General features: G+C 48.6%; 3 protein-coding genes across 5 annotated transcripts in view; 1 reads left to right on the top strand and 2 right to left on the bottom strand.

The window, feature by feature from the left end:
• Positions 1–3,506: 3,506 nt before the first annotated feature.
• Positions 3,507–10,916, bottom strand: MYOZ1 (myozenin 1). Its single transcript, XM_059054255.2, has 6 exons — positions 10,813–10,916; positions 9,556–9,646; positions 8,463–8,641; positions 5,601–5,847; positions 5,056–5,221; positions 3,507–4,016 (listed from the first exon to the last, which is right to left on the bottom strand). The coding sequence occupies exons 2-6, from the start codon at positions 9,626–9,628 to the stop codon at positions 3,785–3,787; spliced, it is 897 nt and encodes a 298-aa protein (XP_058910238.1). The 5' UTR covers positions 9,629–9,646; positions 10,813–10,916; the 3' UTR covers positions 3,507–3,784.
• A 2,270-nt stretch (positions 10,917–13,186) lies between these two features.
• SYNPO2L (synaptopodin 2 like) lies at positions 13,187–22,737 on the bottom strand. 2 transcript variants are annotated; one of them, XM_059054201.2, is made up of 4 exons: positions 22,448–22,737; positions 21,077–21,228; positions 20,145–20,659; positions 13,187–16,861 (listed from the first exon to the last, which is right to left on the bottom strand). In XM_059054201.2, exons 1-4 carry the CDS (start codon positions 22,550–22,552, stop codon positions 14,697–14,699), a joined length of 2,937 nt encoding a protein of 978 aa, XP_058910184.1. In that variant the 5' UTR covers positions 22,553–22,737; the 3' UTR covers positions 13,187–14,696. The 2 variants fall into 2 exon arrangements, with proteins under 2 accessions (XP_058910184.1, XP_058910185.1); XM_059054202.2 differs by lacking the exons at positions 20,145–20,659; positions 21,077–21,228; positions 22,448–22,737 and adding an exon at positions 18,849–19,038.
• Positions 21,166–25,929, top strand: part of SEC24C (SEC24 homolog C, COPII coat complex component) — a 33,848-nt gene continuing 29,084 nt past the window's right edge. Inside the window, exons 1-2 of one of the 2 annotated variants that reach the window (XM_059054195.2) lie at positions 21,166–21,257; positions 23,344–23,477. The gene's annotated coding sequence lies outside the window, so the exon portion shown is untranslated. The remainder of the gene's footprint in view (positions 21,258–23,343; positions 23,478–25,929) is intronic. The other variant, XM_067025376.1, reaches the window with a different exon arrangement.

Genomic DNA, 25,929 nt, shown 5'->3' with positions numbered 1-25,929 from the left:
GACAACCCCATACCCTGGAGGCCTTTCTCACCTTCTGAGATGGCCCACACTGTCTGCGGAGTGTGTTTCTCTAAATAAATCCACTTCTTACCTATCACTTTGTCTCTCACTGAATTCTTTCTGAGGTGAGACATCAAGAACCTGAGCTTCATTAAGTCCTGAAACCAGGTGTGTGATCTCATTTGGAAGACTGGGCTTTGGTGGGGTTCTGGCACAGGTGTTTAAGTCCCAATCTGAAATGCATGGTTTCACAAGCTTCTATCTGAAAGGGAGATTTCCTGCAGCCATTATGGAAAACAGTATGGAGGTTCCTCAAAAAATTAAAAATAGAATTTCCATATGATCCAGCAATTCCAATCCTGAGTATTTCTCTGAAGAAAACAAAAATGTTAACTAGAAAAGATAGACGATATGCACCACTATGTTCCTTACAGCATTATTTACAGTAGCCAAGATGTAGAAGCAACCAAAGTGCCCATCAGTAGATAAATGATGTGGTATATATTTACAGGATTTCAGATATTCTGAGGTTGGAAAAATTAAGTTTCTAGGTTTCCAGAGCTGTTGACTATTAGACCCTGAACTTTTTTTTACCCCAACTTTAAGGGCAGGCATTTAATAATTATTTTATAGTTGGGAAATCTCCTTGTCACATGAATATTGTTATTTGCTTTTGTACATCTGATGCCTGATATATAGTACCTAGTGTATAGTAGGCACTCAAACATTTGTTGAAGGAATATAGTCCTTAACTTTTGGGGAGGGGTCACAGACTTTTTTAAAATTTTTATTTATTTATTTTTGGTTGTGTTGAGCTTTCGTTGCTGCACGCGGGCTTTCTCTAGTTGCAGAGAGCAGGGTCTACGCTCCGCTGCAGTGGGCGGGCTTCTCGTTATGGTGGTTTCTCTTGTTGTGGAGCACGGGCTCTAGGTGCTTGGGCTTCAGTGGTTATGGCACGTGGGCTCAGTAGTTGTGGTGCACAGGCTTAGTTGCTCTACTGCATGTGGGACCTTCCTGGACCAGGGCTCGAACCCGTGTCCCCTGCATTGGCAGGTGGAGTCTTAACCACCGCACCACCAGGGAAGCCCGGGCTCACAGACTTTTAAACATGATAATCTCATAAAAGCTATGAACTCTTATCCACATTCTGTCTGTGCCCTGCCCATATTCCCTCAGCCTATCCTAGAGTTCACTACAGCTTTGGTAGACAAATCCTGTACAAGCCATAGCTTCCTACCTTAAACACCTGAGTTATCTCCTTGCCTGGAAGTGCCAGCAGAGTTAACATTCCCCTTGGCAATCCATAACCAATGAGAGATGGGATTTGGTAGCTAAATATTCCAGTTTCTACCCTGCCTCAGTGAGGCAATTCTGAAGTATGTTTTACTATAGTGTTTCTCAAACTTTACTAACACATAAGAATCACCTGGAGAGATTAATAAGACACAAATTCTTTTTTTTTTTTTTTTTTTTTTTGGTGGTACGCGGGCCTCTCACTGTTGTGGCCTCTCCCGTTGTGGAGCACAGGCACCGGACGCGCAGGCTCAGCGGCCATGGCTCACGGGCCCAGCCGCTCCGCGGCATGTGGGATCTTCCCGGACCGGGGCACGAACCCTTGTCCCCTGCATCGGCAGGCGGATTCTCAACCACTGCGCCATCAGGGAAGCCCAGACACAAATTCTTGAATTTGCAAATTTTTTTTTTGGCCTTGCCGCGCTGTTTGCAGGATCGTAGTTCCCCCGACCAGGGATCGAACCGGGTCCCTGACAGTGAGGGCGCCAAGTCCTAACCATTGGACAGCCAGAGAATTCCCTTGAATTTACACTTTTATGGTGGTTTTTTTAAATTTTTTTTTTTTTGCGGTACGCAGGCCTCTCACTGTTGTGGGCTCTCCCGTTGCGGAGCTCAGGCTCAGGACGCGCAGGCTCAGCGGCCATGGCTCACGGGCCTAGCAGCTCCGCAGCATGTGGGATCTTCCCGGACCGGGGCTCGAACCCGTGTCCCCTGCATCGGCAGGCAGACTCTCAACCACTGCGCCAGACTCTCAACCACTGCGCCACCAGGGAAGCCCTGAATTTGCACTTTTAACCAAGCTCCCAGGAGAAAATGATGCTACCAGTCCATGGACCACAGTTTGAATAACATTTTTCTCAGAGAGTGTCTAGTGAGATTCAGCCCCAATTGCTGGAAGCACCTTTTTGCCTTCTTCTCATTCCCTTACACTGCTTGGATTCTGGGGCCACCTCCCAAATTTACTACTTGCATCCAAATCTTTGTTTCAGGGTCTGTTTGGGGGGAAAGCCAAACTATGACAACTCTTCTTAGAAAAATGCACATAGGGCTTCCCTGGTGGCGCAGTGGTTGGGAGTCCGCCTGCCGATGCAGGGGACACGGGTTCGTGCCCCGGTCCGGGAAGATCCCACATGCCGCGCAGCGGCTGGGCCCGTGAGCCATGGCCGCTGAGCCTGCGCGTCCGGAGCCTGTGCTCCACAATGGGAGAGGCCACAGCAGTGAGAGGCCTGCGTACCGCAAAAAAAAAAAAAAAAAAAAAGAAAGAAAGAAAAATGCACATTGGAATAGAGTTTTGTGTACTAGTTTAGAGGAAGTATGAATTCCCTGAAATCTATATATGTCATAAAGGAAGGTGACCAGGGTAAATGTCATATGACCCAAGTTCCATGAAAATTGAATCAGTCCAGGCAGTCTAGGAACCTAATATAATCATTAATGGCTCATGGAGTTAGCTGAATTCAGCCAGTTCTCCTCAGAAGTTATTTTTCCAGATCTGCATCAAACTCTGACTTTGTGGGACATAAGAGTAAGTCTGGGACTCTAAAGAAACCCCATGCTTGAAGTCAATGAAAAGAGTATTGTTACTCATTCCTATTGGATTCTCATGGTTTCTTCCCAATCATAGTGCTTTCTGGACACAACTGCAGTGCCCCTATGACCCTTAGATATTTTCTTGATGTGTTCACAGATGAGCCAGGCATACTATAACTGCAGCTGGTTTCTCCTACTTCCTTCTGGATTCCAACATGGCTCCCTATTCTATTTCATCCTTTTGGGAACCTGTAACCTTTGACATATATTCCTAAGCTCACTCTCGTGTCATCTGGAAACTTTATGGCATACTCTCGTTCTGTAATAATTGGGTAATCCTGATTATCCCAGTTTCTAATCAGCTTCTTAAAGAAAGCTAACGCCAGGGTCACCAATGCCTATTTCCTAAACACAGCACACAATTGCTGCTTAGCTTTGCCTACTTATGGGCCAGCACATGTGTTTGTGCATGATTATTTGTCTTATGTACTATTCGATAAGTATGTCTTTGTATACACCTATGAATGTGTTTTGGCAGGTGCGGATGTGGGTGTGGGTGTGGGTGTGTAATCAGGTCAGTCTTGAAGTCTGAATAATGGATATATGGTATTTTACTTTAATTAGTCTCTGTGCATTGTTAGCCTCAGTTTTCGTCTGCCCTCAAATATCAGAGGAAGAATGAGTTCATTTCCTTGAAGTTTATTAACTGTTACCGAAGGCAGAGAAAATTCCATAAGAGGAGGTTCCATACAGAGCAAGTGGAAGGGGAGCTCTGAGTTGGTAAGAAAAGATGCTTGGATTGAGGACTTGGAGTTAAGGATGGGAGGGCAGATCTCTCCTTTCTTTTTCCCTCCATTCCCACAGGATACTGGATTTTCAGTGGGGATATCCTGCTCAGCATTCCCTCTCCAAAATGGAACCAGAGAGGGGAAACTTGATACAAAGTAGAGGTAGAAACACCTCACAGCTCCTCTGTTTCTCCATCCAAGGGGATGCTAATATCCACGTTGTAGTCTACAGGCTCCCCGGAGCTCAGCCAGGGAATAGGGGTTCGATTGAAAGAAGGCCTGTTGGAGAGGTTCTGGTTGTAGAGGACTAGGGGTTCACTCAGCAAGGGCCCCAGCTCAACCTTGGGCATCTGGAAGGTCATGTGTTTGGAGGCCTTCTCATATCCACCATAAGGCATTGCTGTCCTGAAAAGGGGACACATTATTTAATTAAAAACCAGAACAAAAGAAAGGGTTTTGTCAGTGAGATGTTACACTGTTTTGAGGATGGGGAAGTCTGTAAATTCTAGTTTCAGATTGCTTCTGCACTCTTTATTCTTCTTCTCCCTTAGTACTCCATTCCCCCTTCTGGTTTGCTTGTTTCCCCAAAGATAAAAATTAGAAAAGTAGTCTAGTGTGTACTAGATAGACAGTCTCATGGATAGTTGTGACCCAAACCAGTCACATTTTCAGAGAAATTTACCCCAAACACTATAGACTCAAGGGTCTGGGGTCACCTTAAATTATAATGTAGAGACCCCCCTCAAAATCCCTACCCCAACTCCAGTGGATAGTGTGTTCCCTGGATGAGAGGAACTAACATTTCCTGGAAAATCCAGGCACCTTAGGACCAAATGCAAAAGCACTTCTCTAGGGCTTCCCTGTCCTGTTTTCACACAGTCTAGAGAAGCCCAGTTCCAAAAGGATAGATACTTGAACCTTACTAAAGTAAGGTATAAAGAAATAGAATCTCCAATAGTATAATAACTTGCTGTGGTGCGTAATCTATAAAAATTCTGAATCACTATGTTGTACACCTGAAACTAATATAATGTAAGTCAGCTATACTTCAATTAAAAAAAGAAAAGAAAAATAGAATTATACTATAAGGACAGTAATGGAATTGTAACCTTGAATGAAGGAAGCCTCAAGAAGCCTTTAAATGTGTAATATATTATTCCCATTTCACAGTCAAGGCAACCAAGGCTCAGAAGTAGGGTGACATTCCCACACAGCTAATAACTATGAACTAAAATTCAGATCCTGCCTCCTAGCAAATTTTTCCTTCGTCATACCATGCTGTTTCTCTGAGCTAGAGTGAAAAGACCCAAAGCCTTCAATTGGGGCCCCCAAATTCCTCCCATGCCTCCTCATCCTCCTGAAACATTTGAACCAGTCTCCATTCCAACTAAGGGCATGTTGCCATACACTGGAATGCATCAGGTTCCTTCCCCATCCCCCTTACCTGTTGAAGGACTTATACTGAGGGAGATCAGCTTTGGCCCCGTGGGCTAGCAGGTTGATGCCAAGTTCCACTTTTTGCTGGGAGTCAACCCCCATGGCTCTCTCCCATGGGGAAATATAGGTCTTGAACACAGTGATATGTTTTTCTTCTCCACCTGCCTGGTCGTCTGGCAGCCACGGGAGAGAAATAATAATAAGTCAAATAATAGCAGTTAGTAGCCAATGGAAGTTAGTCTCAGAGCCCTGCACTAGAGAAGTTGCTGGGACCAGGGACCAAAGGTAAAACATCTTGGTAATTATATAAGGTTTGTGAAATAATGACAGCCTGGAGTCGGATTTGTGATACAAACTGAAAGGCTAGAAAGGTGACTGAGAGACAAGGCTTCTGGGTGGAATAGACACGTCTCTGTATCCTTATGGACCCAGAAAGTCCATCAGGCTATCTCAACAGGCCTCTCCTGCTTCCTACACCCAGTCTAGGCCTCATTCCTGGGTATTTCTCTGCTTTAGAGACCAGACACATTATTTTTGGGTGAGGATACTTGCCTAGTCCTGTCTTGCCAACCCCTGCAGTGCCAGCAGCTCCTCCTCGGCCAGTCTGGCCCCCAGGACCACCTGTACCCCCATATCCAGACCCAGCGCCCTGATGATGGTGATGCTCGTCAGAGCCATACTGTCCGGCAGAGCCACATCCCCCTGCCTGGCCTCCACCGCTGCCCTTGCTGTAGGAGAATCCCTGGCCAGCTGTACCCAGCTGTCCCCCAACTGTGGGAAGGAACTTCTGGAAGTGATCCTGAAAAGAAAGGACAAAGTAAGGGGAAGGTTAGCAATGGGTATGGGGAATACCATAGCAAGTAGGAGGTCATCAGAGACAATGGACAACCAGAAGACACTGAATCGTCTGAGACTCCCCCCTCCAGTAGATGGTTAGCAGATAGCCTGACTGAGAGAAATTAAACTCTCCTTAAGGGATACAACCCCTATGGCTCAGTTCGAATTACACCTAGGATGGGGGCAACTCATTCTCTGAAATCCCCTTTCCCTCCTTACCAAGGCAAAGCGGACCAAGAGTTCTGCTCAACTTAGATTTGAGAGATTGGGGCTGGCATGGAGAACCCAGCCTTAAGTTAAAGAACTAGAGAGATCTCTGCCTCTCCCCTGCATTTTGTCTAACAGATAAAAGTCTCTTCTCTCTCTTCCTTTTCCTCTCCCTTTCTCCTCTTGGTGCCTGTTGGACCAGGACTTCCTGACAGTGAAACTGTAGTGGGTAGGGGGAAAGGAAGCCCAAAGGGCAACACTGGATCCATCCCCAAAGCCTAAAAATAACCCTGCCAACTCCTTCAGGAGGCTCTCCTGGCCATCCATCGAACACACCCCCATGCTCCACCCAGTGTAACCAGACACAGGCAGGGAGGAGGGCTTTTGGCCTCCTAAAGTTAGATATGACCGGCTCAGCATTTTTATTCTGCTCCTACATACGGGCCAATGGCAGACACTCCTGCCCCTGGCCCCACGTAGGCATCTATTTTCACTCTCCCCTGGCTGCCCAGGAAAGGTGGAGGGGGAAGAAAGGAAATGGAAATGATCCCCTCCTTCTCAGCTGAAATATCTTGTGCCTGGTCCCTCTCCAATCTCTACTTCTCTTTGGAGAATGATCCTGACTAGCAGACGTAGGACCTTAAACCATGGTTTCGTTCCCCACATCTGTGGTCCTAATACTGACCCTTTAGATAAAAGAATGGCTCAAGAAGAGATGGCTATAAAAATTCACTTATCTTTCTAGGGTTGCCAGATTTTGCAAAAAGAAAAAATCACAGGACACCAGTTAAATTTGAATTTCAGATACACAATAATACTTTTTTAGTATAAATATGCCTAAGTATTGCATGGGTCATATTTAGATATAAGAGTATTTGTCATGTACCTGAAATTCAAATTTAACTCGGTGTCCTGTATTTTTTAATTTAATTTTCATGTCCCAAATATTTCATAGGACACACTTATATTAAAAAATTATTGTGGGGCTTCCCTGGTGGCGCAGTGGTTGAGAGTCCGCCTGCTGATGCAGGGGACACGGGTTTGTGCCCCGGTCCGGGAAGATCCCACATGCTGCGAAGCAGCTAGGCCCGTGAGCCATGGCCGCTGAGCCTGCGCGTCCAGAGCCTGTGCTCCGCAACGGGAGAGGCCACAGCAGTGAGAGGCCCGCGTACCGCAAAAAAAAGAAAAAAAAAATTATTGTGTATATGAAATTCAAATTTTACTGTCTTCAATTTTTTTTTTTTTTTCTTTTTTGGCCATGCTGCGTGGCTTGCAGGATCTTAGTCCCCCAACCAGGGATCGAACCCAGGCCCCTGGCAGTGAGAGCACCAGACCACTGGACCACCAGGGAATTCCCTAAGTGTCTTCAATTAAAAAAAAAAAACTGGGCTTCCCTGGTGGCTCAGTGGTTGAGAATCCGCCTGCCAATGCAGGCGACACGGGTTTGTGCCCCCCAGTCCGGGAAGATCCCACGTGCCGCGGAGCGGCTGGGCCCGTGAGCCATGGCCACTGAGGTTGCGTGTCCGGAGCCTGTGCTCCGCAACGGGAGAGGCCACAACAGTGAGAGGCCTGCGTACCGCAAAAAAAAAAAACTTATGTCCCAAATATTGCATGGAGCATACTTTACTAAAAAGTTATCTGTGTATATCTCAACTTTATTTTTTTTAATTGAAGTAGTGTTGATTTACAATATTATATTAGTTTCAGGTATACAACATAGTGATGCAATATTCTTATAGACTATACTCCATTTAAAGGTATTATAAAATATGGGCTTTATTTACTGTGCCGTACAATATATCCTCATAGCTTATTTAGTGTGTATCTCAACTTTAAAATATAGGACTGGGTATCCTGTGTTGTATCTGGTAATCCTATCTTTAATACTTAACCATACTGGGAAGGAGTTTTCTCCTTGAATGTGTAGACTCCCCACCCTGCCTCACCAGCTCTAGGATATAGATTTAGTTTCAGAGGTGGGCTGTAATTCACCCTGGAGCTATTGGGGGCTCGCTGTATCTGGGGGGTTAATGAGCTTATAAATTAGCTGGGAGGGGAGGTTGGTCATATTTTAGAGACTTGGGCGGGGCCTACCAAGAAGCTGTCAAAAGAGGCACAAGGGGGCTTCCCTGGTGGTGCAGTGGTTGAGAATCCGCCTGCCGATGCAGGGGACACGGGTTCGTGCCCCGGTCCGGGAAGATCCCACATGCCGCGCAGCGGCTGGGCCCGTGAGCCATGGCTGCTGAGCCTGCGCGTCCGGAGCCCGTGCTCCGCAACGGGAGAGGCCACAACAGTGCGAGGCCCGCGTACCACAAAAAAAAAAAAAAAAAAAAGCACAAGGCTTTGAGAGTAGTAAAGTTCTGAACTCACCATTGAGCTGTCAGAGAAGACATCAGGGTGGTTTTCATAGATAAATTTCTCGACCCGCATCTGCCGCAGTTTGAACATCTTGGAGCCCCGGTTAGTGAGCAGCGACAGCTCCTCCAACATCACATCCCTTGGGACACTGATCTTCTTGCCCAGATTCAGGCCCGAGCTCTGCTGTCCACCTTTCAGGGAGGTGGGGAGGCAGAGGCAAGGGAAAGAGGAAAGTAGGCTTTTCTAACTCCAAATGAAGCCGCCATCCACAACTAATAAAGTGCGTGTGTCCCAGCAGAGATCACTGAGGGAAGCAGATGCTGTCTGATCAAATTCTGTCTAGTTTATGAGGGATTTTGATTTCCTGGGTTTGGAGTTGGAGAGAATGCATGGGAAATGGGGTGCAGAGTGAGATAGTGGGGATACTAGAATGGGGTGAAGACGGTGAATGGGGTAAAAAGTATGGGGTACAGGGCAAAAGAGTAAAGAAACATCATAGATGGAGGTCATTGGGGAAACTATAGCACGGGGGAAAGCCCAAAGGCCACCTCTAAATATATACTCCTATCTTAATTCCTTTGCCTTCTCTTCCCCTCAATAAACTGGCTGCAAATGGCTTCTAGGTATTGGGAGAGCTCTTCACATGCTGTACTCCTACCACCCCCAGGAAAAATGCCTGAGCAATTTTCCATTTTAAGTGCCTATATGAGGCTCCTTAGCTCTGGGGAAAGAAGTAAGGAAACTAACCATTTATTGAGACCTTACTCTGTGCCAGTCTCCATCATACATATTTTCTTCTCAAACATACCTCACTGACCTGTGGGTCCTGTTGTCTTGGACCTCTGCTGGGTAACATGGCATGGGTATTATTGTCTCAGATTACAAGGTGAAAAGGGTGGAAGGGTGAGTAGTCAGTGTTGAATTCTTTCTTTCTTTCCCCCCTTCCCCCCACCCCTGCAAACCTCACCCCCACCCCAAATTCCTCTTGTCTCTCCTTATCTCTTCACCTTAAGACACATATAACCTTATGACACTTCTGGGGCTCATGGGCCAGAGATACTCTCAATAAGAAGTCCCACACTAGGTAGGTGCAAACATGCCATACCTCCAGTGAGTTCCATGATCAGCTTGCTGGATTTCCGCTTCTTGTTGGGGGCTGGGGTCCCTGAGAGTGGCATTGTGGAGGTGGATGGAGCCTGGATAGGGTGGGAAGGAGGAGGTAAGGGACGGACAGGGACTGGGGTGAGTGTCTACAGTAAGGCACTGCTTAAGGACTTCAGGGAGCAAAATTTCATTAGATTTTTTAAAAGAAGTACATATTTCTCTAAAAGGTGAAAAACCATTGCTTTAGGGCTTCTCTTCTTGGGAAGCAGGGCAGAAAGTATAGATGCACCCCTTGCCCCTACCTTCTACCAACCTCTTTTCAGCTGTTTTACATAGAGCTGGTACAGGGCTTAGGAACACAATATGTGTTAGGGGGGCCAGGGGGTAAAACAAACACATTACTTACAGGTCAGGTAATGCACCCAGGTTTCATTGGTTTGGCATGATTTGAAGTTTTTATTTGTACGGGGCTCCCAGACTGGGATTATCATTGCAAGCTCTGGCCTCTCAGTCTTCCCCAAGCCCTAGAGTGGGGTGGGGGGTGGGGGTGGAGCAGAAAAAAATGTTCTGCCAGGGTTGAGGAGATCCAGCGAGAAACATTCTCCATAGGATGGAGAGGTTATTGCCCCTCCACCGGGCCAGCTGGACCATGGCCTGGGAGGTGACAGCAGTGCTCCCACTCCATTTCAGTCACTCCCCACCCCCCAGACCTGGAGTGGAGAGGGAGGTCAATCTTGATGCATGTCAACTCAGCAATATCATAGCAGTGGGGAATTCAGGGAGGACAGGAACATAATCATAGGATCTGGCAGTGGAGGGGGACAAGCTGGGAAAAGATACAGATTCCAGCCCCTCCTCAACAGAAGTTGGCACTCAGCGAAATGTCTTCTGCTGAGTCCTGTCTCACAACACATCTGTGATTCTACTAGCTTAGTGGGGTCTGCTGAGGCCAGAGTCCAGGAACTGCTAAATAGATTCTCCCCGTACCTCTCTCAGCCCCAACAAGGTTGTTGGTTTCCATCCAGCCTCTCAGACCCCCTTCTCATTCCTCCAGTGCCTCCCCCAACATCTCCAATCCCCCCACCCTCTTGGGCCTTTCTCCTTCCAACTCTCTGTGGCTCCCCTGAACTGGACAACTGGGAACTGAGTACAGATGGAGGAGGGGGACAGCTCCCCCCAGGATCAAGAGTCACTATTACAGACACAGCAGTCAGCAGAGTGGGCTCCAGCCCCTCTAACTATAAAGCTGGAGACTTACCGGCTGCTCAGGTGGTGGTCAGCTCTCCCTGGGGTCCAGCAGCTTTGGAGGACTGAGCTTCTGTGACTAGAGAACCCGAGCTGGGCAGGCGTGGGGGCAGCACTGGCAGTGGGGGAGGGAGGGTGGTTATTAATAGAGACGATGAGCACAAGCAGCTCAAATGGCACAGGGGTACTGAGACCCTGGAACCAAGATCCCATCCTCCTTGCCCAGAGGCTCAGGAAGGGGAGGAAAGGCCTTTGGAATTCTCTCACTAAGCTGTCTGAGCCAAGGATCAGTCTGCTCAGGGACTCCTCTTCTTTGGCACCTTGAGGCTGAGATCCAAAGAAGCACTCAGGGAGAAACTGAAAACTGAGAGGGAGAGAGGAAGCAGGCAGCAAGTGGTGAATAAATATTCGGAGTGGGAGAGTGAGAACCAGGAGACTGTGTCTGGAGAGCCATTCAGAGACAATCCAGGCTGGAGCTGGAGGGACATGTGGGTGCATTTTGGGGGTGGGAGGGTTTAAGATGCTATGTTTCTATGTTTCGGGAAGGGAATTTCTGTTCATAATGGAACTGCCCTTTGAAAGTTCCTGGATAGACTGGTCTTTCCTTTGGGAGGGCCAGATTTTGGCAGGATAAGGGACCAAATTAACCAAATCCAGTAGTTAGGCTATCAGGGATGATGTGGGGGAAGACTTGACCAGTTTCTGCCTTTTCATCCCCATTTGCTGTTCGGGTGCTCCGTTTAGCCTGCTCTGCTAGATAGATGTCACTTTTTTTGAAAAAAATTATTTATTTATTTATGGCTGCGTTGGGTCTTCGTTGCTGCAATGTGGGCTTTAGTTGCGGCGAGCGGGGGCTACTTTTTGTTGTGGTGCATGGGCTTCTCATTGCGGTGGCTTCTCTTGCCACCTAGAGCATGGGCTCTAGGTGCGCAGGCTTCAGTGGTAATGGCTCGCGGGCTCTAGAGCACAGGCTTCAGTAGTTGTGGTGCACGGGCTTAGCTGCTCTATGGCGTGTGGGATCTTCCTAGACCAGGGCTCAAACTCGTGTCCCCTGCATTGACAGGCAGATTCTTAACCACTGAGGCCACCACCAGGGAAGTCCCAGATGTCACTTCTCCCTGAAGGGGTATACGTAGGCTTCTGACCTGCCAGGGCTTTACTCTCTGAGGCTCCTACTTGAGATTTTCTTCAGAGGGAGCACACACCCCATAGGATCTGGACTGTCCCATTCACACTAGTCTAGAGAAGCCTCTGGGAAAAGGCACAAGCTTGAGAGCCCCCTCCAGGGAAACCTGTCATTTGCCCGGCAACTTCCTCAGTAGCTGCGTGAACATCCTGGATCCTTCTCCATCTTCTGCTCAGGTTTTGTAACCAGCTGCTGCACCTCTGCTGTATCCACCACCCTGTTGTGGCTGCCTTAGGAAGTGGCTTTTGTAGTCCCCAGAATACCTTTCTGTCCCTCTGTGAGCTACCCACTCTTCCTGACCATGTCCTTTTCCCATCCTGAACTTTATAGGTTCAGGTTAGGGGCTGAAAGGTAGCCCTGCTCCCTTCTACTTGGCCTCTGCCCAGACCAGTTTAGCCTCCAGATTCCTCATCTTTTGTCCTTTTTCTCCATTCTCTCCTAACCCAAAGAAGCAATTAGATGAAAAAACATAAATAGCAAAAGGTGATTTCGTCATCATTACCATCCTCCCCTCAAAAACCAACCAAAATTTTGGTCTCTTATGATTGAGTACCTAAAACTACCTAGTGAATGAAGACAGAATATTTAGCCTAGGCTCTCTGAGCCCTTCGTTTGAAATTCTGAGAGGCTGCATATTTGGGAGAATCAGGGTCATGGGCCTGGTTATTGGCACAAATCTGCCCCCTGCTGGTAAAACTGGGGCAACAGAACTTCCCCTTCTCAGAAGTCTAATTCTAGCCGCCTTTTAGTGCCTTCTTTTTATTAGTCTCAATCCACGCTGATCCACCCTCTCTCTTCTTCTTCCCTCTCTCACCCCACCTTCAACTTCAGCAGTTGCTTTCCCTTCATTTCCTCCAGGGTGTTGAGAAATGTTGATGGCGAAAGGCTTAGAGGGCCTTTCCAAATTGTCTAAGTTCTGTAAACTGAGGCCTCATCTGAGAAGTATGGAGCAGGGGGATGGAGAAGGGGAGAATCTGGATAGAGAGAACTGGGGGAGTGATGGAGGTGGCTACATTGGAGCAGGACAGAATTGGTAGAGAAGAGCAAAAGACCATGGGGTGAAGGGCAAAACAGTAAAAAATAGGAGGGTAGGAACTGAGAAAGAGGTCAGGAAGAAGGAGATCAGGGGAATGAATTAGAGAAGATGAAGGGGAGACCAGGATTTAGGTATAAAACTAGAAGAGATGACAACAACAGAAGATATGGGGCATAAGTTTATTCTTGTGCACAAACCAAAGTACTGTGACTCACACTCAATATGCAAAGGAAATGATCAATTTCCAGATCAAGCAGCAAACGTGACTGGCAGTGGTCATGGTGAGAGGGGAGTCCATATCCCTCTAGGATCAGAGATCAGGACCTCAAGCTGGAAAGAAATAAGAACTAGGGTTTGAGGGATGGGGTAGAACTAAAAAGAGGTTTTGGCTCTGGCTGTTTCCCTGCCCTTTCTCAGGTAATGACAAGCTGCAGAAGACAAAGGGACAGATTCAAAGGAGGTAGCACAGATACCTGTCTTTCAACACTCAGCACACACTCTCGCACCCCTCCACCATCATTCCCCTTCACTCTAACAAAAACATTCTTCTCCCTCAAATTTCTCCCCAATCCCCCTTTTGTACATGATTGGTTTCTTATTATTCAATTTCACTCTCTACCAACACTGTATTCTCCCTCACCATGCTTCTCTCTGAGGCTCGATCAATTTCATTCATTTCTGTTCTGCTCCTGGTTTCTACCTCTCTTTCCACATCATGGTTCTTTTCTCCTTTCTGTCTTAAGTTCATGAGACAATGAAGCTAATGATTTGATCATTCTCAGAGGACATTTTCTTTCTTTCTTTTCACTTCTTGGATGCTTTGTTGCTCAGCATGGGCCTCTCAAGTTGCTAACTTTCTGAAATCCCAAGGAACAGAATTCTTAGTTCTACGCCTGGTCTAGCTGGTATAACTCAACCCATACAAACTGCCCTGGTGCTTCGAGTCTCCTCATACTCTATGAATTTCACCAGATGCTCTACACCTGCTACAGACGATGATCTTTAACTCTAATGAGTCTCTTTCTCCCCACCAGACATTCTATGTGAGGATAACTGACTCTTCTTTCATTAGTGCAAGGGTAAGACCCAGATTGGGTCTTTATTTAGACTGCTCCTCTTACTCTTGCCTCAGACAGAAGAGCACATCTGTGTGCACGCACACACTCGCACACACACACCTAGGAAAATGCCAGCCAAGCTTGGGAAAGAAGAGTGAGGAGCAGCAAGTGATTTCGTGCAAATAGGGGTCAGTTCAGTCGCTTTGCTGCCTGTCTGGTGGTGAGCTTCTTGCCTGAGGTCTCAGTGGTAATTTCTCTGTCTTTCTCGTTGACTGTTAAAACAAGGCCCACAGAAAAAAGCACAAATGTAGAGAAATGGAGACCAGTGGAGGAGAGTAGGTGAAGAGACAGAGTTAAAGACAGAGATCCAGGCAAGGAACTACAAAGAGAAGCACAGACACCAAAGCAAAGATAGTATTATAGGTTGGAAAGCAGCAGGGAGGTTAGGAGTCAGGAGGAAGCTGGGAGATGGGACACCAACTCCAAAACTTTCTCTGGCAGGAGGGAATTTAGCCTGCAAAGGAGGGGGGGCGGGGGCGGGGGCGGGCGGGTTGGGTAGAAGCAACTTTAGGAACTAGATGTTCCACCTCCCCTTGGTCCTGGGAGCTGTGCCCTGTTCAGTGGTGGCCCGCCCCAGGCCTCCACACATGAGCCTGCAATCCCGTTCTAGTAGCTGAGAATCGGGGCCTGGCTACCTGGAAGCCACAGGAGCTGGGGGAGGTCCCAAGACCCCTGGGAGACTCTGGAGGAGGGGCTGGGCTAAGGACAGGGGCTGAGGCCAGCTCTGCCCTCCAGATGGGCTCATCCAATGTAGTGGCTGCTCGGGGGGCAAGCACAGTGGGTGCCAGGGGCTCTGCAGTGGGCTGGGGCGCTGGAGTGGAAAATCGGCGGATCTCCTGGACTCGGGCAGTTTTGGGAGGCACTGAGGAGGTGGGTCCAGGAGTCGGGGGAACTTCATCAAAACAGAACATGGCACTTTTAAGTTGGTAGGGCTGGTGCCGCATGAAATCCAAAGCCTTAATGCCCTGCTTGGGGGCTGCCCGAGGCCCTTGGGATTGGATCTTACTAGGGAGAGTTCGGGCAGCTTGGGGGAAAAAGGGTGAGAGCAGTGGGTTGTAAGCAATTGGAGGTGGGGCACGGATATTGGGTGAATATTTCCAGGAAGGGGGCAGGGAGGGGGTTGGAGAAGGGCTTCTGGGCCGAGGGCCGAGGCCAGGACCAGGTGCTTCCACCACATACCTGTCCGCTCGGCTCTGACGCTTGGCAAACAGCTCCCCACCCCTGCCCTGAAGCCTTGGTGGTTCAGGGATTCCAGCTGAAGAGGCCGCCCCATTCACTAACCCATCGAGGAACCCTCGAGAAGAGGGCTTGGGAGCCACTGGGGGTGGAGCCTTAGGAGTCGTAGGGGGTGGGGTCTTGGGAGCCATTGGAGGCGGGGTTTTAGCTGTCACGTGAGGCAACGTCTTGTAACTCCTGCCCCCTGGTGGCTGCATGAAGTTGCAGGCTTCAGCCCCGAGGCTCAGGGCATCCTCCTCTGGACAAGACTCCGTACCCCCAGCCCGGGGTTTTTCATCCAGGTTCTGCACCAACGATAGCAGCTCCGGGTTGGGCGAGTTCTTCGTCTCCTCATTTCCTGGCCGGAACATCTGCTTTCGGGTCCCCCGACGCCGGGCCTCCTGGAGGATGCCGGTGCGAGCAGCTGGCACGGAGATGCGCTTCTCCCGAGCGCTGGAGGGCTCAGGGGCTGCGGGGCCAGGGGCGGGGGCCTCTGGGCGTGCAGCAGGTCGCAGAGGCGCCGATAGGAAGATAGAAGCGGTGGAGGTCATGGCAGCTCCGCTAGCGGGGGCGGGGGGCTCTGGGGCTCCGCCTGGCGTAACAGGACGGTTGGGGGCTGGGATGTATAGGGAGCTGGTGGCCGTCACGGGGCCGGAGGAGCGTGGGGTGCTGGGGGAACCGGGGGTTGACACGTGGCTGGGAACCCCTGAAGAGAAGCTGGGCAGTGGAGTGGTCCCCTGCGGAGAGGACAGGAAAGGCGGTGGAACGGCGCTGAGGCCTCCCAGGCTCTCATTTGCCCTCTTGGGAGCCAGGGGCCGGAAAATAACCGAGGTGGTACCTGGCCGCTGCCCTTGTAAGCCCGGAGTAAACGGCCTGGCTGACCGGTTAAAGATGCTTGGAGCTGGGGTAGAGGCTCCACCACTAGGGAGGAAAAGTCTGGGGCTGGCTGCAGGGCCCGGCGAAGGGCTGGATGGGAGCACAGCCGCCTCTGGCGGAGCGCTTTGTGCCCGAGGTGGTGACTGCAGGCCCTGCCCCTTGAGTGTGGCGGCTGGATCATCCCCGGCCGGCTCCTGGGTGCTGGAGTCTGCACGCTGGCGCTGCTGTTCAAAGAGTTGGGCCCCTCGTCCAGAGGCCTCACTCAGCTGACCTCCCAGCCCCGGGCTCTGGCCCTCTGCTGCGCCTGAGCTCGGCCTGGCCAGCTCCATGTCCAGGTAGGGGCTGTCCCAGTCGGACTGGTTGGTGAGGCTGCGGGCGTCGGAGAATGCCTCTTCGTCCAGCTCGGACTCACTAGTCGGAGGGACACCGTCCTCCTCCCCAGCGCCTGTCCCCGCGGCAGCCCCAAAGCTCACTAGGGTGTACTTCTTGGCTCTCTGCCGACGTTTCTTAAACATCAGTACGCCCTTCGAGTGCGGGTTGGGGGCTGCGGTTAGCAGGGATGCAATCGTCCGGCATTTGGTCTTGGCCTCCTTCACACTTCTCTCTTGGAGGCTCTCTGCCCTTTGCAGTTCTGAGGAGAGGAGGAGGGAATGGTCAGTGAGCATCTTCTGTTCCCCAAGGCTCTCACCCGCCCCCCCCCCCCCCCCCCCCCCCCCAGCCAGCTCCCTCAGGCCTCCCACCTCTGGTCTTTTCACTGGCCTGACCCACAAGGTCTCTCCTGCCTTTGGCAAAGTCCTTTAACTTGGGGCCAGAGTAGAGGTGAAAGGTGAAACCAAGGACAGTTGAAGGGAAGGCAGAGGGTAGTTGGCTGCCCTGACACCACTCTGACCACAGCTCTCCTTCTATCCTCTCTTCCCTCCTATCTTTCAGAAGATTGCTCTTAGCCACACCACACGCATGCCTCCCCTGCTTCCCTCCCCTGCTTCCTGGCTGGCAGTGTGAGGCTGGGGTAGAAGGGGGTTTACTTCCCAAGGCAGGCAAGGACATAAAGCAGGTCCCAGGGTAAGAAAAAATAAGGAGGGGCACTTTTCTCCTACCAAAGAGACCCTGTTAGGGGACTTCTCAGAAAGTTTGGGACTTATCCCCTCTTCCTACCCCTTACCCTATAATAAGGACACAGAGGATCCTTAGCAATGAGGATCTTCATTCATAATTCCACTGTCATCATATGATCCACGTCATATACATTCATAGAAATAACTCCCACCACACATCACTTCAACAAGAGTATGGCTCTAGGGAGAAGTGGCTATGGGCATATTTTCTCATCTGTACTTTTCTCTCTCATCCCCATATACCCTAGCTTATATACATCCTAGTTCATATACACATGTATAAATACACATGTCCACACAAAAACATACATGCGTACTCAAGGTGGCCCTTCTTCCCAGAATTCCCCTAGCAGAGACACTGTCACTAACAGTTGGGACAAAATTTAAATGCCTTCTAAATCCAAGGTGCTCCTCTGTGCCTCAAACCCCTGCTACTCACAGGCAGGGATGGCTTCAGATCTGAGATGCAGGAAAAGGCAGAGTGCTGCTCTCCAAGGAAAGCTTCCAGATCTTTAGGATATCTCAGAGTCACCAGTTGATACAGTCTCCTTTCCCCCAAGCTGAGGGTAGGAGTGGGGTGGGCTTCTTTGACAGTCAGAGCTGCCCCCTATTTTCCAAGCCTTCTGGGTAGAGAGCTCAGGTAGACACTACCAGGCAGGCACGAAAGCACTGTGTGCTAAGGGGAGCCAGGACAGTGTTTCCCATGCCATGTGGGGCCTGGGAGGTGGAGTCAGGAAATGGGAACGCTGCCCTGCTGCTAGGACCCTGACTCGGACACAGATACTCTCTGATCCATGATCCCCAGTTCCTCCTGAAAAATTCTTGAAATTCCATCTACTTTCCACTCAAGATATCAAAGCTCCCTTCTGATTAGGGCTCTCATTCCACCCATTCCAACATTCATACCACACAATAATACTGTGGACTAGAGATAGGCATTGGAGTCATAGTTTAGTTCAGATTTTTGGTTCTTGGGAGAGTTACTTCATCTCACTGAAGTTCAGTTTCCTCATCTGTAAAGAAGGATGATAACATAACATCTACCTCATAGGGTTGCTATGAGGTTTAAGTGAGATAATGTAGGTAAATTTAGCATTTAACCTAAGCCCCACTGTGAGTAATTATTACTAGCAAAGCTTTCTTGACACTAGCTGCACATGTATCCAGACACTTTCTTGTTCACTCATATCTTCTCCCACGGACTCCCACATACATGCTTTCATGTATTCATAGATTACTCACACTTCTCTCTCACACATACACCCTCTCTCCATAAGTTTTCCATAGCTCATGTGGTCACAAACCCCTTTGACATGTGGCCATAGCATCAGCCCATTCTGAGAAAAGGGCAGTGAAACTCCTAAGAAAAGAAGGAAGAGGAAGGAAAAAAGGAGGACGGGGTAAGGGAGTAAGACCTTTCCCAAAGACCTCCCTTCCCAAACTGTTGATGTAGTCCCCTCCATTCTAGATTCCAGAACTCTCTTGGCTGTGGGAGGGTAGTACCTGCATAGAACGGGTCCTGGAGCTCAGGAACTGGGCTTGGGGCTTTGTCGCAACTGGCTTGGCTGAGAGGCTCTTGGCTGATGGGCTCAAAAGTCTCCATGCCGAGAAAGGTAGTGTTGGCTGGAGCAGGACCAGTTTGAGCCACCCCCCACGCCTTTTAAAGCCCCTTTGTCTTATCCCCAGAGCTGGTAGCTGAATGAGCTCACTGTGCTATTTTTGGAGCCTGGCCCCCTCCCTTCTCTGGGCTGCCCCACAAGCCCTGGTATGATGGACATGGGCACCTGCCTACCCTTCCCCCTACCCCACCACACTGGACAATGAGGTCTGCTTGGCTAAAAATATCCCTGAGCCACTCACTAACTACAGTCTCACCCAGCATGATGGGGAAGGGAGAGGGTGCTAAAATGAGAATTGGGGATAAGCATGAGATTGTGGGTGTGCATCTGGAATTTCTTTGTGGGACACGGACACTCTCAGGGATGTCAGATGGTAAACTGTCACGTCCTTAGCCTCTATTCCAGACTTAGAGGCACAAAATTCTATGGATCAGGAATCAGAATGGTGGAGGGGAGAAATGAGAGATGAGAACTAGAGGGGTAACCCTGAGATTTCCAAGGTGACAAGAAAGGTCTCTAGAGGAGGGGTATGGGAGGCATAGGACAGGGAGAAATTTCACTCTTAGACTTTGTTTTGTAGCTCACATCAAAAATAGTAAAGAGCCTGAGATAAGTGGAACTGGCTTTTTCTGCCGGGGCCTACATTCTCGCCTAAGATAAGAAGCCAAAGATCCCTCCCTCCACCACTTCCTAGAGATCTCATGACTATTCCATAGCCTCCCAGTCCCCAGGAATCCTAATGGAACTAGCAATGTCAAAGGTAGCTCTGATGCTATGCCTGCAGTTAACACTGAAGAGTCCCTGTATCCCTGTCCTGCTTCCAAATACTCCCCTGACCCATGTCTGCACTCTGCCCTCACCCCGTCTGACACCTAGCAAAATCATAGCAACAACAAGCAAACCCTTCATCAATTCATTTCCCTTTCCAACTTCCCTACTTATCCTGTTCCTGGGTTGGGTTGAGCCTCCTGTACTTTTCTGTCATGCTAGTTCAAACAGCAAAACTAATGGGGACCGTGAGAATAATTATTTTCCCCTCCTTTCCATTACTCTTCTCCACCTGTCCCCAAGACTGTATCCAAGGGAAGCATATGGTAGGTGGAATGTATGGTTATGGAGGGGTAGATTTAGGGCTCAGAATGAAGGATCCTGACTAAGGAAAAGGAGTTCAGGCACTCACTGGCTTGTTTGGCCTTCTGAGTATAGGTGGTAGTCAGATCTTCTGCCACTGGGTGAGGAACAGGCCCCACCATGGGGATGAGATGAGGGCCAGGCCGGAGGGGGCCATGGGGCAACAGCAGGGCCTCAGCCGGGGGTGGCTGAAGGGTTGTCCCGTCCTCCCAAGATGGGGAGCTCACGCGGCTGTCATCCTGGCTGGGAGGGCCAAGGACACCAGGTGCTGGCTCTGCGGGGCTGTCAGACAGGTAGACCTCGTCAGGTGGGGCTCCTGGAGGGGTGGGCCTTGTTGGGCCTCGGCGGCGGGGTCGGCGGGGCTTTTCCTGGGTGGCTGGGCCATCAGCATCACTGTCTGTCTCTCCATAGTAAGCCTCACTGTCAGGGGGAGAGAGGAGGCTCCCAGGCTGGAGAGGCTGGGGAACTGGAGCACCAGGGGGCTCAGGACTCAGCGGAGACAAGGGTGACAGTGCCTGAAGCTCACCAGGGGATGGAGATCGCACAGGCCCCTCGTCCTCTACCCTGGATGGAAAAGATGACAGAAATTGAGAAATGAGCTGGATGACTGAGAGCTAGAGAGATCTGGAGGAGATGGGAGAAGGATGTAAGGGGAGAGAGGGGACTGACATGTAGGTGAAATGGATGGGCTGGGAAGAGTGGAGATCTGAAGATGAACTGCTAGGCAAATCTGCTTGGCAGGCTTTGACTGGAAGTGGGTTTAAAGAGAGATGTGATGATAAATAGGCAAGGGGCCTAAGCACCCACATTAAAGTACTTTGGGAGGCATACACAAACATCTATACTCCAGCACAGATACTCAAGCATAAATGGGTACTTGTCAGTAGCTGAAGTCAGGCCAGTGAGACATAGAGCTGAGACAAGCAATGGAAGCCCTGGACTAGGGGGATGGGTGTAGGCTGGGGTGGGAGGGGTCCATACCTCCGCACGGTGAGGACAAGCTGATTCCCTGAGTCATCGATGAGGCTCATGGCTCTGGCATGAGAGAGGCTGGTGCAGGAAACCCCATTGACAGCCAAAAGCTGATCCCTTTCCCGGAGTCCTGCTCTGCCAGCCTGGCTCCGTCTTCGGATCTGAGAAGGTGTTGGAGGAGAGACTGTAGGTGAGGGAGGGCTCCAAGGGGGGAATAGAATGAAAGGAGTTAGGACAGGAGGGACCGGTGTGTGGATGGAATTTTAACTTTACAGGGTAAGAAAGGATGGGGAGGATCAAGGGGTGACAGTTAAGGGGGGGTCAATCTAGAGGGAAGAAGGTACAGATTTGAGAGAATAACACATCCTTTAAAGGGAGGTAGGGTAATCACTGAATGAAAAAGATGGGGAAAACTGCAAGGGGGGATGGGACGTACTATTGTAGAAACGGTGGTTATCCCCTCAAGATTTTCCTCCAAAGGAAATATCTATACTAGCCAACAGTTCTCTTCTAGTCCTTGGAGTCCTAGGCACCATTATGTACACAGTCAAGATTTTAGAACAGTACTCCAGATTGCAGGGGGTCCAGCAGATTCTGAGGGATTGCGATTGTGTATGTATATGTGTGCCAGGTGTGCACACACATGTACATATGTTAAAGTAATAATAGTAATAGTGGCTATCATTTATTGAGTGTTTACTAAATGTTAGGCACAGTGCCAAACACTCTACATGTTTTATTGAATTTAATCCTTAGAAGTTAGTACCTATGGAGTAGGTACTATCATTACCTACAATTTTATAGTTGAGAAAATTAAACCTGTGCTATGAAACCAAAATGGTAACAACTTCATCTGACAGGTCAGATCTTGCCATAACCCTCCTAGCCCTAAACAAAGTCTTGTCTAGTGAGAGAAGGGATCTGGTGTAGGGAAAGAGGAGGACTGAAGGCTGGGGCAGGGGCAGGGCAGGGCTGGGCTGGGCTGGGCTGGGTGAGAGCCTCAGATCATCACATACTAATTTAGTTAGAGAGAAATTACAACCATCCCTACATTCCTGGAGTTTGGAGTAGAGGCACAGACCCAGGAGAGCAAAGACTGGATGACCAGCCCTGGGCCTCTGCTCCTATGAAATTGAGGCACAGTCTTCCTTTTTCTCTGCACCCAGAAACCAGGAATTCCCTTTTCTAATAGCCCCCCACAAGAAGGCTGTGCTCAGACACTACTCGCCCCCATCAGATCTGAGCATGCTTCCTTGACCACCTACCCACCCCCACTCCACTTCTTCACAGCCTCCCACTTCCCCCACAGGCCACCACATGACTCTTCCCAAGTTCCCTTGGGTTCCCCTTTCCCTGAAACCTCAATATAGGCTCCCTTACCTTGGATACCTGTAAAGGTTTCCTCTGCTCGGCCCCCCCCTGAAGTCGGAAGCCCCAGGGGGCTCCCCCAGACAGTGTGACCAGCACCTCCTCCTCAGCACCCATCTCTCAGCTTGGCCTATGGCCCTCGGAGTTTGGACAGTGTCCCGGGGAGAGAAGTTGAGGTGCTGGTACCCCGTCCGGCCTGTTTGGCTGTCCTGCTTCTGCTGCCCTAGGCCTTCCACCCCACACCACACACCACAGGCAGGCAACTTGGCCCTGAGGTCAGTACAGTCCAGCACACATGTCCTGTCAATCGAAGCTGTGCTCAAAATAGTTACCGGCTGTACTCCCCTCCCTCCCTGAGCTGTATTACTCCCAGAGCTAATTATAGTGAAAGCTTCTGCCCTCCCCTGTCTCCCATTCTCCTGCATGGGCTTTTTACTCAGGACTCAGAGTGCTAGCTCTGTGGTCTCTATAACTAATGTACATGCTTTCAGGGACTGTGCCTTCCCTGATAGGGTCATGGACTAATCCCAACTGCTCTCCTCCAAAGCTTCTTCCAAAGTGGCAGCAGCAGGGGCTTTAATTCCTGAGCAAGGAATGGCTGGGTTTGTCCCACAAGATTGCAAGATCCCCAGAAAAGAGTGCCCCTTTGCTGTATGAATTAACCTATTAATCAAAGCGGAGATCCATATCCCACTGCAGTGTTGGGTGCAATGTAGAGGAACTCTGTTCAGCCTGCTCCAGCTGAAGTGTTGCCTGTTCCATAAAGCTTTTCCTGCCCATCTCCTGACTCCCTACCTATAGAATTAATCCTTCCTTCCTCTGGGCAAAATATGTATCTTGTTCGTATTTCTATTATTGTAGTTTTCAGCCAATGTTACGATTTGTTTATATGCCTGTCTCCCTCCTAGATTGTGAGAAACTTGAAGGCAAGGACTGTGTGTAACAGCCAATCAACAGCCCCCAGAACAATGACTGGTGTAACAGGTGCTCGATGTTTGGTGAAATAAATTACCTCTTACAACACATAGTTGGTCATGGAAAGGTGGGTACAGATAGGTGTGCATAAACATGCCAACCCATGTTAATAATAAAATATTTAGTTATTTTTAGGTTTCCATTACATGAATATGACCTATGTTAAGAGATCTCATTCTTTTAAAAAACATAATATCATGGTGCTGTAATTATTAAAGGCTACAGAGGTCCCTGGAATAGCTAGCTGCTCTGATAGCATGCTAAATGCTGTTTGCCTTGGTGTTTGATGTAGTCATAGAAAGCACTTGGAATTTAGCGTCAGAACTGGACTTGGATTCTTGTTCTATCATTTACTAGCTGTGTGACCTTGGGCAGTTACTTGACCTCATCAGTAGAAAGAGTATATAAATATCCATTCGTTCACTATTCAAACATTTATTGAGTGCTAGCTACATGTAAGCCATTGTGCTATACCAGTGGCTTTCAATTAACCATGCACATTGGAATCAATTAAGTGCATGTTGGAATCACCTGGAAAACTTTTTTTGTGTGTGTGTGGTACGCGGGCCTCTCACTGTTGTGGCCTCTCCCGTTGCGGAGCACAGGCTCTGGACGCGCAGGCTCAGCGGCCATGGCTCACGGGCCCAGCCGCTCCGCAGCACGTGGGATCTTCCCGGACCAGGGCACGAACCCATGTCCCCTGCATCGGCAGGCGGGCTCTCAACCACTGCGCCACCAGGGAAGCCTTGGAAAACTTTTAAAGCTACTGGTTCCCTAAAATAGGACTGTGTATATGATTACATGATGTGAAATGACATTTTACATATTACATAAATTTATATATTATACAAATATTATATATTATACTAATACTTTACACACACACACACACACACACACACACATTCTCAGGCCCCTCAGCCTTAGGGATTCTAATTTTATTGGCCTAATAGCTGGTATGGCCATTTTATTTTTTAAAATTTATTTATTTATTTTGGTATGGCCAGTTTAAAAAGCACTGCAGGTGATTCTAATGCGCAGCCAAGATTGAGAACCAGAGTGGGGATACAGAAACCAATAAAGTGCAACATATCAGCCTCTATTCTCAAGAAACTATGAATTTAAATTCTACTACTTACTAGGAGTGCAACATTAAGCAAGACAGAGGATACCTACTTTCCTATGCTGACATGTGTTGAATGGGATAAATTATGCAAAAATACTTAGCGGAGGGCCCAGCTTATGGCAATTGCTCAACAAATGTTAGCTGAATTTGGCAAATTACTAATCTAGACTAGTGAGTCTCAATCTTCAGTGTGCAATGGAATTGTCTAGAGGGCCATAGCTTGCTGGGCCCCACCTGCAGAATTTCTGATTCAATATGCCTAGGGTGGGTCTGAAATTTGTAACAGGTTTCCCGGGTGAAACTGATACTGTTGATCCCAGGATCACAGTTTGAGAAACACTGACCTCCACTATAAACTCCTGAGGACAGGAAAAATCTGCCTGTTTGCTAAAACGTGCTCAATGCCTAATAACAGATTCCAGCAAAGACTAGAAGTGCAACTTTTTCAATGAATGACCCACTTTGTGTCTCAGAATAACTAAAATTTACTGTGCACAATATGAGAGCAAGAACTTTTCCCCCGCATTGGTCATAAAATTCTTCATTTAATGTTTTTTTCCCTTTAAATGCTTCCTTTACACCAGTGCTCTTTTTCCCCCATTTCTTTTCTTCCTTATTAAAAAAAAACTTTTATTTTGAAATGAATTGTACATAATACATATGAACTATTTGAAAATAACAATAATGTAAATATCCATGTGAATATTAATAGAACACTATTAATATTATTGATGCTCCATTATGTTCCTCCCAATTATACTTTTCTCTTTCCCTCCCTAGAGGTAATCAACAGCCTGAATTTTGTTACTTTGTGTTTTTTTGTTTGTTTCTTGTTTTTTTGGCCCCAGGCCAGGCTGCTTGCAGGATCTTAGTTGCCAGACAAGGACTGAAACCAAAGCCCTCCAGCAGTGAAAGCGTGGAGTCCTAACCACTAGACTGCCAGGGAATTCCCACTTTGTTTTTCTTTATAGCTTTATCATACGTGTATGTAATTACAAAACCTTATTTATTTATTTATTTATTTATTTATTTTAATATCTTTATTTGAGTATAACTGTTTTACAATAGTGTGTTAGTTTCTCCTTTACAACAAAGTGAATCAGTTATACATAACATATGTTCCCATATCTCTTCCCTCTTGGCGTCACCCTCCCTCCCGCCCCTCTAAGTGGTCACAAAGCACAGAGGTGAACTCCCTGTGCTATGCGGCAGCTTCCCACTAGTTATCTAATTTACATTTGGTAGTGTGTATATGTCCCTGCCACTCTCTCACTTCCTCACAGCTTACCCTTCCCCCTCCCCATATCCTCAAGTCCACGCTCTAGCAGGTCTGTGTTTTATTCCCGTCCTACCACTAATCTTTTCATGACATTTTTTTTCTTAGATTCTATAT

This window comes from Kogia breviceps, chromosome 2 (genome assembly GCF_026419965.1).
Source record: "Kogia breviceps isolate mKogBre1 chromosome 2, mKogBre1 haplotype 1, whole genome shotgun sequence".
Classification (NCBI taxonomy): Eukaryota; Metazoa; Chordata; class Mammalia; order Artiodactyla; family Physeteridae; genus Kogia; species Kogia breviceps.
This window is presented reverse-complemented; position numbering and strand designations above follow the sequence as displayed.

Coding starts and splice junctions, on each gene's coding strand:
- MYOZ1 (XM_059054255.2), bottom strand. CDS start 9,628: ATGCCACTCTCAGGGACCCCAGCCCCCAACAAGAAGCGGAAATCCAGC. Junction 5,222..5,600: donor GGTTGGCAAGACAGGACTAG/GCAAGTATCCTC, acceptor CGTGGCTGCCAG/ACGACCAGGCAGGTGGAGAA. Junction 4,017..5,055: donor CAGTATAAGTCCTTCAACAG/GTAAGGGGGATG, acceptor TCCCCTTTTCAG/GACAGCAATGCCTTATGGTG.
- SYNPO2L (XM_059054201.2), bottom strand. CDS start 22,552: ATGGGTGCTGAGGAGGAGGTGCTGGTCACACTGTCTGGGGGAGCCCCC. Junction 21,229..22,447: donor AACCTTTACAGGTATCCAAG/GTAAGGGAGCCT, acceptor ACACCTTCTCAG/ATCCGAAGACGGAGCCAGGC. Junction 16,862..20,144: donor TCAGAAGGCCAAACAAGCCA/GTGAGTGCCTGA, acceptor TCCTCTCCTCAG/AACTGCAAAGGGCAGAGAGC.